General features: G+C 53.2%; 1 protein-coding gene across 1 annotated transcript in view; it reads left to right on the forward strand.

The window, feature by feature from the left end:
* LOC130212085 (proline-rich protein 2-like) overlaps window positions 1-4,376 on the forward strand; it is a 22,188-nt gene extending 17,812 nt beyond the window's left edge. Inside the window, exons 4-5 of the mRNA XM_056443220.1 lie at window positions 3,289-3,412; window positions 3,925-4,376. Of these exons, the coding sequence (XP_056299195.1) occupies window positions 3,289-3,412; window positions 3,925-4,376 (576 nt within the window). The remainder of the gene's footprint in view (window positions 1-3,288; window positions 3,413-3,924) is intronic.
* The last annotated feature ends 5,583 nt before the right edge of the window (window positions 4,377-9,959 follow it).

Genomic DNA, 9,959 nt, shown 5'->3' on the forward strand with positions numbered 1-9,959 from the left:
CGAGTATTGACTCCAAGGGAAGACTCCGATGTCTTTGTCCTCCGAGTCTGGACTCCAACGGAAGACTCCTATGTCTTTGTCCTCCGAGTCTTGACTCCAACGGAAGACTCCTATGTCTTTGTCCTCCAGTCTTGACTCAAGGGAAGACTCCTATGTCTTTGTCCTCCAGTCTTGACTCCAAGGAAGACTCCGATGTCTTTGTCCTCCGAGTCTTGACTCCAAGGGAAGACTCTGATGTATTTGTCCTCCGAGTCTTGACTCCAATGGAAGACTCCGATGTCTTTGTCCTCAGAATCTTGACTCCAACGGAAGACTCCGATGTCTTTGTCCTCCGAGTCTTGACTCCAAGGGAAGACTCGGATGTCTTTGTCCTCCGAGTCTTGACTCCAAGGGAAGACTCCTATGTCTTTGTCCTCCGAGTCTTGACTCCAAGGGAAGACTCCGATGTCTTTGTCCTCCGAGTCTTGACTCCAACGGAAGACTCCTATGTCTTTGTCCTCCGAGTCTTGACTCCAAGGGAAGACTCCGATGTCTTTGTCCTCCGAGTCTTGACTCCAAGGGAAGACTCCAATGTCTTTGTCCTCAGAGTCTTGACTCCAACGGAAGACTCCTATGTCTTTGTCCTCCGAGTCTTGACTCCAATGGAAGACTCCGATGTCTTTGTCTTCCGAGTCTTGACTCCAAGGGAAGACTCTGATGTCTTTGTCCTCCGAGTCTTGACTCCAAGGGAAAACTCCGATGTCTTTGTCCTCCGAGTCTTGACTCCAAGGGAAGACTCTGATGTCTTTGTCCTCCGAGTCTTGACTCCAAGGGAAGACTCCGATGTCTTTGTCCTCCGAGTCTTGACTCCAACGGAAGACTCCTATGTCTTTGTCCTCCGAGTCTTGACTCCAAGGGAAGACTCCGATGTCTTTGTCCTCCGAGTCTTGACTCCAAGGGAAGACTCCGATGTCTTTGTCCTCCGAGTCTTGACTCCAATGGAAGACTCCGATGTCTTTGTCCTCCGAGTTTTGACTCCAATGGAAGACTCCTATGTCTTTGTCCACCGAGTCTTGACTCCAACGGAAGACTCCTATGTCTTTGTCCTCCGAGTCTTCGTCCGATGAGTCACGCTGACGCTAAGGACCCGATCCGGTTCTGAGCCCAGGTTGGTGCCGATTACCTCCAGCCGCGTTGACACCGCCCCTTGGCCGTTGGTATTCAAATGTGACTCAGCTGAAACCAGGTGATGAGCGCTCGTCCAATCAGTGAAGATTCAGATGTCGGGACACAGGACACACCTCTCTCCCAAAACCAATCCTAAAACAGGACAAACCAACAATCCAGCAGCTTTAAACAACAAATACACAGCAACTTAGCAGATAAACTAATTTAAACAAGATACTTAGCAGGATCCAAGTAGTCAAGTGTCAGGAAACAGGACACAGCTCTCGACCAAACGAATCTTAGCAGGATCCAAGTAGTCAGTAGTCTCGCCTCACAGGTAGAAAACACTGCTCCCTCCCTCCCTCCCTCCATCGTTCTCCTCCCTCCCTCCCTCCCTCCCTCCATCATTCTCCTCCCTCCCTCCCTCCATTGTTCTCTTCCCTCCATCGTTCTCCTCCCTCCCTCCCTCCCTCCATCTTTCTCCTCCCTCCCTCGCTCCCTCCCTCCATCGTTCTCCTCCCTCCATCGTTCTCCTCCCTCCCTCCCTCCATCGTTCTCCTCCCTTCATCGTTCTCCTCCCTCCCTCCATCGTTCTCCTCCCTCCATCGTTCTCCTCCCTCCCTCTCTCCCTCCATCGTTCTCCTCCCTCCATCGTTCTCCTCCCTCCCTCCCTCCATAGTTCTCCTCCCTCCCTCCCTCCCCTTTGTGAGTGATCACTGATCCGATTGGCTGCCCCGGTCCCAGCCGCTGCGCCAGTAGATTGAGCTGTCGGGCCGGACGGCCGCTCGGCCCCCTGCTGGCCGCGCGGCACGCTGCAGGTGTTCTGTCATGGTTCTGGAGGACCCGAGAGAACCCAGAGCAGCGAAGATGAGGAAGAGGAACTCAAAGACCTCTCCGAACATGAGCGCTGCTAGAAGGAAATCAGTATTTACCAATATTGACCCACAATGCACTGGGGCCAGAACTGGAGCAACCACAGGGAGCCCCAGCATGATGGCAGCGTGTGAAGAGCTGTCGACCCTCCTCTTCCTCAACACCGACTCACGACTGAGGCAGGACTCATGCACCGGTTCACACGTCAGACACTTGGGTCTGGTTCTGAGTCTGGTTCTAGTTCTGGGTCTGGTTCTGGGTCTGGTTCTGGTTCTGGGTCTGGTTCAGGTTCTGGTTCAGGTTCTGGTTCTAGTTCTGGGTCTGGTTCTGGTTCAGGTTCTGGGTCGGGTTCTGTGTTTGGGTCTGGTTCTGGGTCTGGTTCAGGTTCTGGGTCTGGTTCAGGGTCTGGGTCTGGTTCTGGTTCTAGGTCTGGTTCAGATTCTGTGTCTGGTTCAGGTTCTGGTTCAGGTTCTGGGTCTGGTTCTGGTTCTGGTTCTGGTTCAGGTTCTGGGTCTGGTTCAGGGTCTGGTTCAGGTTCTGGGTCTGGTTCAGGGTCTGGTTCTGGGTCTGGTTCTGGGTCTGGGTCTGGTTCTGGGTCTGGTGCCCTCTGCTGTCAGCTCAGTGTCTCCTCTCGCTGATGGAGTTCCAGAGCGTCTCCAGAGGAATGGCCGAGAAAACAAGCGCTCCCTCCGCCCCCCTCTCCCACTCAGAGAGACAGAAACCCTGAAGAAAGGAGAGAGAGAGGAGAAACAGAAAGAGACAGAGAAAGAGAGGAGAAGAAAGAGAGGAGAAGAAAGACCCGGCAGAACCCCTGAGCTGAACTCATGAAGAGCTGAGGTCCAACAGAACCACCACAAGCCGCTGATCCCGACGAGCGCTTACCAACCAACCCCACCTGTAGAGGGGCCCGGCCCTATACCTGTAGAGGCTCCACCTGTAGAGGGGCCCGGCCCTCCACCTGTAGAGGCTCCACCTGTAGAGGGGCCCGGCCCTCCACCTGTAGAGGCTCCACCTGTAGAGGGGCCCTGGCCCTCCACAGCCCTCTGGGAGAGGAGTCCTGGTGCTGACCCTGGAGGTCACAGAGGTCACGTGGCCCTCTAGCAGGACATCCTGAGGACGGCGCTCTCTCTTCATGTGACAATCCCAGGAAGCCGAGAGGAGGTTCTTTAAAGCCCGAGCGGGGCCCGGCTGCGGGGCCCGTCTGCGGGGCCTCTGGAATGCGGCTCGGAAGCCGTCCGATTGTTCCCGTTTCCTCGTCACACCTCTCAGGTACGAGCGCCGCATTCCTCGCTGGACATTCCTCGGCGGAGGGAAGTCATCAGCCGGGCGGCGGCTTCCTGTGGAGCGGCGAGAGGGTCTGACCACACGGCCGACTCTCTGCTGCCGGGGCATGGTGGACCTGAACGCCCCTGGCTCCGCCCCTTAGTCCTGATCTCACAGCGTCTGCTCTCCCCGGGTCCAATCAGTTTCATCAGCTTTGATCTCACCTCTCCCGTCCTGCGGGGTCAGAGGTCACTGCTTAATGAGCCTCAGGGTGGAGTGTGTGTGTGTGTGGGGGGGGGGGGGGGGTGAGGGTCACACACACACACACACACACCTCTTCCAGCTGCAGGTGGCATGAGGCCCGTTCCTTCCCTCTTCATTAGAAATGAGAGTTATGAGAGATGAAAACTGTTCCTATTGAGGCTACTGGTCTGTACTGGTCTGTCCTGGTGGATCATGTGACATTCATCCTAATTATTCCGAACAAATCAAACATCTCTAAAGATGTCATCCAGGTTTTTATTGAGACACACATATGCTACGCAGATCTCTGATTGGACCATCAAAGCCCCGCCCCCTGTAGCCCGTCATGCACCGCGGGGCCTTGACGTCTCGACTTGGTTGGGACTTGTTGTGGCACAGCCCAACTCCACCCATCACTCCTCTATTACACCACCCAGCCCGCACGGGGCCCCCGCACGAGGCCCCACGCACGAGGCCCCGCACGAGGCCCCCATGACGAGGCCCCCTTGCAGGCGCCCATGCGAGGCCCCCCCCACGAGGCCCCGCACGAGGCGCCCATGCCTGAGGCCCCAGACGAGGCCCCCCGCACGAGGCGCCCGCACGAGGCCCCACGCACGAGGCCCCGCACGAGGCCCCCCGCACGAGGCCCCCCGCACGAGGCCCCCCACACGAGGCCCCAAGACGAGGCCCCCCGCACGAGGCCCCGCACGAGGCCCCCCACACGAGGCCCCGCACGAGGCCCCCCGCACGAGGCCCCCCGCACGAGGCCCCCCGCACGAGGCCCCCCGCACGAGGCCCCCCGCACGAGGCCCTCCGCACGAGGCCCCCCGCATGCCCGTTTCACACACTGAATGCGTTCAGCAGCTCTGGGAATTTAAATATTCACTGTTGACACTGTGCAGACCTGCCCCCTCCCCCCCCCCCATTCAGACTGCAGAGCTAGACGATAATAATCTTTAAATACTGAATCATAATTTTCATGAATGCTCCTCGTGCCTCCCATGGAGATCTGTTGATGCCGTTGTTCCTCTTCATGGAGAACACAAATACAGGAATTAAAATTAGAACGGGCCCTCGGTAGAGCGCTACCTTCGCAGATCACAAGATGGGGCATTGCATTATGAAGCTTCGCGTAAGTTCAGACAGGAAGACCATACCCCTCACACCAGCCTTTCATCCCTCAGTCCGATAAGCATTTCCCACTCATTACTTACTCGCCGTTGTCAATCATGACTCCAGCTGCGCAGATCAGCTGGTCCACTCTATCCAATAAGCGGGGAAATGAGGACATGGCGAGCCAATCGCCTCGCTGCTGTCTCACTCAAATATGACCGTCTCTCTACCTTCAGTTCATTCAGGTTGCTGTCATGCACCCCTCCACCACCCCATCTCCAGCCAGTCTTCAAGGATCCATCAGCTTCAACTCATCATTCCATCAGCTCATCAGCCACCACCAGGTCTGGACTCCACGGGGGGGATCTATCTCGTTGCTGAGCAGGGCAGTCAGCCCTCAACTACAAATCTCCCCGTAGAGTCCAAGCGCCAAAGACTCTGAGACTTCACCATTGCGCATCACATGTTAAACAATAAACATCCTTACTAACACTATTCAAGGTCTTACCTGATTGAAATGTACATGTTGGCATTAGTTGCCAATTGGATAAAAATTGACCGTGCTATGGTAAAAAGAAGATTTTGACCTTTTCATGACCTTGACCTTTGACCCGATCGATCCCAAAGTCTAATCAAATGGTCCCCGGATAATAACCAATCATCCCATCAAATTTCATGCGATTCGGTTTACAACTTTTTTTGTTACGCGAATAACACGCATACAAATAAATAAATAAATACACGGCGATCAAATCATAACCTTCCGCATTTTCAATGCGAAGGTAACAAGTAAAAAGAGACTTGCAGGTGTTGACTGTGTGCGTGTGTGTGTGTGCGTGTGTGTATCCCTTATCCATGTCACAATAATTCCTCTATTCATATGTTCTCTTCTTATTAGCGTCCCAGGCTCCTGATGTGAAGTCAAACAATTAAATAGAAACCTTCGAATTATTGTCCCGTTTCTTCATCACGTGACCTCATCGGCGTTGACTCGTATATTTACAAAGCAGCTGGACATCCAGATCCATATGAGCTGGAGACACTGTGGTCAGAACACCAGAACAACGAGGAGCACATAGAAAAGTCCAGCTGCAGCTTCATGACGATCAACACTTTGACACTTTACGCATGAAGATCGGAATGAAGCGCACGACCCAAACACAGCGAGCCGGCGCGTCGCCACGGGTCTGAATCCTGGGTCCTCCACCGGAGACACTTCTCCAAGTTGCTCCCGGCTGAAGAGACCCGCGGCCCCGCGGCGGCCCGGCGGCAGCGATACAACAGTCGGCGTGCAGGACGCTGCGGGTTCGACTCCACGCAGCTCCCCTGCATGCAGCCAGCGGCGCCCCGCACTAAGTTCCTCCATCCTGCCGGAACTTTAAAGTGGACTGTTCATCCAGAACCCTCACCGAGGCCCTCTGCAGGGACCCGGCTGCTGTGGCCCCCCGCAGAGCTGGACCGACAGACCCGAGAGAAGAAGTTGCGAAGAAGGGAGCAGAAAGAAAGGAGGTGCACCTACTCGTGAGCAGCCTCCGCGCCCTGCCTTTGGACCGCATGCCGCCGCCGGGCTCTCTCTCTCTCTCTCTCGGCTCGGTCGGGAAGGTTCTCGCTGCTTTTTTCCTTCTTTTTCTTTTTTTCGGGCTCCTTTTCTCTGGCTTTCTCAATCCGAGCGCGCTATCTCTCCAGCATGTCGGTCGGGACACCTTCGCACATGCGCACAGAGGAGATCTGCCGGCAGCAAGTGCCAGAAAAAGTTTGGGGACGATTTATCACTTTGATATCTCCACCTGAGGAGATGAAGATGAGCACCGGGACCGGCGGAGACGAACCAACGTGTCCGAGTCTCATGCTCCGGGAACTCCGTGAGGTGTCCCCGGTTCACGTGAAGGCGACACACAGGAACCCGAAGAGGACCCAAAGCCACTAAAGGTCCATCCGGCTTATTTTATTTAAAGGAAATAAACAAGTTGGACGAACTCAAGAAATCACGAAATCAAAACAAAGATTCGATGGATTTCTTTCATGTTTTTTTGCAGCCCCCCAAATATTAATAAAACCTCCTCGATCTTCACGCGCACCTCCGTCACGCGCACCTCCTTTCCTCCAAGGGAGTCACATCAATCACGTGCACTACATCACAGAGGCTGGAGAAGGTCATGAAACATGTTCTTGACTTTAATTGTCTTTTGACTATTATACCGAGCCCCCCCCCCCCCCTCTCTCCTGGAGCACTCAAAAACCGATTCAAGGCCTTCTTCGAGGGGACACATTTAAATATTGTTTGATACATTTAAATAAATCAATTACAAAAATAGATATTTATATTTAATGGGTGTAACATAAAATGTTGGAATACTTTCATTTATTAGATTTATTGAGGTTAGATGGTGTGCATCTCAACGCAAAATAAATGTGTTTAATTGGGGACTACCCTTTGCGCCAGCTGAACACAGAGCTGCCAACTTTTAAAAAAACCTTGGAGTGAGATTTTGTCGGGGGTGACCTAAATGTTGCCGCGCACACAGCCACAGGGTGGCTCAAATATCAGGAAATTTGAATTAATGTGGCGTTGTCCCCATGTTGTACCTATGTTGTACCCATGTTGTCCCCATGTTGTACCCATGTTGTCCCCATGTTGTCCCCATGTTGTACCCATGTTGTCCCCATGTTGTCCCCATGTTGTACCCATGTTGTCCCCATGTTGTACCCATGTTGTCCCCATGTTGTACCCATGTTGTCCCCATGTTGTACCCATGTTGTACCCATGTTGTCCCCATGTTGTCCCCATGTTGTCCCATGTTGTCCCCATGTTGTACCCATGTTGTACCCATGTTGTCCCCATGTTGTCCCCATGTTGTCCCATGTTGCCCCCATGTTGTCCCCATGTTGTCCCCATGTTGTACCCATGTTGTCCCCATGTTGTACCCATGTTGTCCCCATGTTGTCCCATGTTGTACCCATGTTGTCCCCATGTTGTCCCCATGTTGTCCCCATGTTGTACCCATGTTGTCCCCATGTAGTACCCATGTTGTCCCCATGTTGTCCCCATGTTGTACCCATGTTGTCACATGTTGTCCCCATGTTGTTCCCATGTTGTCGCCATGTTGTACCCATGTTGTCCCCATGTTGTCCCCATGTTGTACCCATGTTGTCCCCATGTTGTACCCATGTTGTCCCCATGTTGTACCCATGTTGTCCCCATGTTGTCCCATGTTGTCCCATGTTGTACCCATGTTGTCCCCATGTTGTACCCATGTTGTCCCCATGTTGTACCCATGTTGTCCCCATGTTGTACCCATGTTGTCCCCATGTTGTCCCCATGTTGTACCCATGTTGTCCCCATGTTGTCCCCATGTTGTCCCCATGTTGTCCCCATGTTGTCCATGTTGTCCCCATGTTGTCCCCATGTTGTCCCCATGTCGTCCCCATGTCCCATGTGTTGTCCCATGTTGTACCCATGTTGTCCCCATGTTGTCCCCATGTTGTACCCATGTTGTCCCCATGTTGTACCCATGTTGTCCCCATGTTGTCCCATGTTGTACCCATGTTGTCCCATGTTGTCCCCATGTTGCCCATGTTGTCCCCATGTTGTCCCCATGTTGTCCCATGTTGTACCCATGTTGTACCCATGTTGTCCCCATGTTGTCCCCATGTTGTCCCCATGTTGTACCTGTGTTGTCCCCATGTTGTCCCCATGTTGTCCCCATGTTGTCCCCATGTTGTCCCATGTTGTACCCATGTTGTCCCCATGTTGTCCCCATGTTGTCCCATGTTGTCCCCATGTTGTCCCCATGTTGTCCCCATGTTGTCCCCATGTTGTCCCATGTTGTCCCCATGTTGTCCCCATGTTGTCGCCATGTTGTACCCATGTTGTCACCATGTTGTCACCATGTTGTCTTCATGTTGTTCCCATGTTGTCCCCATGTTGTACCCATGTTGTCCCCATGTTGTCCCATGTTGTCCCATGTTGTCCCCATGTTGTCCCCATGTTGTACCCATGTTGTCCCATGTTGTCCCCATGTTGTACCCATGTTGTCTCCATGTTGTCCCCATGTTGTACCCATGTTGTCTCCATGTTGTCCCCATGTTGTTCCATGTTGTCACATGTTGTCCCCATGTTGTCCACATGTTGTACCCATGTTGTCCCCATGTTGTACCCATGTTGTCTCCATGTTGTCTCCATGTTGTACCCATGTTGTACCCATGTTGTCCCATGGTGTCCCCATGTTGTACCCATGTTGTCCCCATGTTGTACCCATGTTGTACCCATGTTGTACCCATGTTGTCCCCATGTTGTACCCATGTTGTCCCATGTTGTACCCATGTTGTCCCCATGTTGTCCCCATGTTGTACCCATGTTGTCCCCATGTTGTACCCATGTTGTCCCCATGTTGTACCCATGTTGCCCCATGTTGTCCCCATGTTGTCCCCATGTTGTCCCCATGTTGTCCCCATGTTGTACCCATGTTGTCCCCATGTTGTCCCCATGTTGTACCCATGTTGTACCCATGTTGTCCCCATGTTGTCCCCATGTTGTACCCATGTTGTCCCCATGTTGTACCCATGTTGTCCCCATGTTGTACCCATGTTGTCCCCATGTTGTCCCCATGTTGTCCCCATGTTGTCCCATGTTGTACCCATGTTGTCCCCATGTTGTCCCCATGTTACCCATGTTGTACCCATGTTGTCCCCATGTTGCCCCCATGTTGTACCCATGTTGTCCCCATGTTGCCCCATGTTGTACCCATGTTGTCCCCATGTTGTCCCCATGTTGCCCCATGTTGTCCCCATGTTGTCCCCATGTTGTCCCCATGTTGTACCCATGTTGTACCCATGTTGTCCATGTTGTCCCATGTTGTCCCCATGTTGTCCCATGTTGTCCCCATGTTGTACCCATGTTGTCCCCATGTTGTACCCATGTTGTCCCCATGTTGTCCCCATGTTGTCCCCATGTTGTACCCATGTTGTCCCATGTTGTACCCATGTTGTACCCATGTTGTCCTGATGTTGTCCCCATGTTGTCCCCATGTTGTCCCATGTTGTCCCCATGTTGTACCCATGTTGTCCCCATGTTGTACCCATGTTGTCCCCATGTTGTACCCATGTTGTCCCCATGTTGTCCCATGTTGTCCCCATGTTGTCCCATGTTGTCCCCATGTTGTCCCCGTGTTGTACCCATGTTGTCCCCATGTTGTCCCATGTTGTCACCATGTTGTACCCATGTTGTCCCCATGTTGTCACCATGTTGTACCCATGTTGTCCCATGTTGTCCCATGTTGCCCCATGTCCCCATGTTGCCCCATGTTGTCCCCATGTTGTCC

This window comes from Pseudoliparis swirei, chromosome 21 (genome assembly GCF_029220125.1).
Source record: "Pseudoliparis swirei isolate HS2019 ecotype Mariana Trench chromosome 21, NWPU_hadal_v1, whole genome shotgun sequence".
Taxonomy (NCBI): Eukaryota; Metazoa; Chordata; class Actinopteri; order Perciformes; family Liparidae; genus Pseudoliparis; species Pseudoliparis swirei.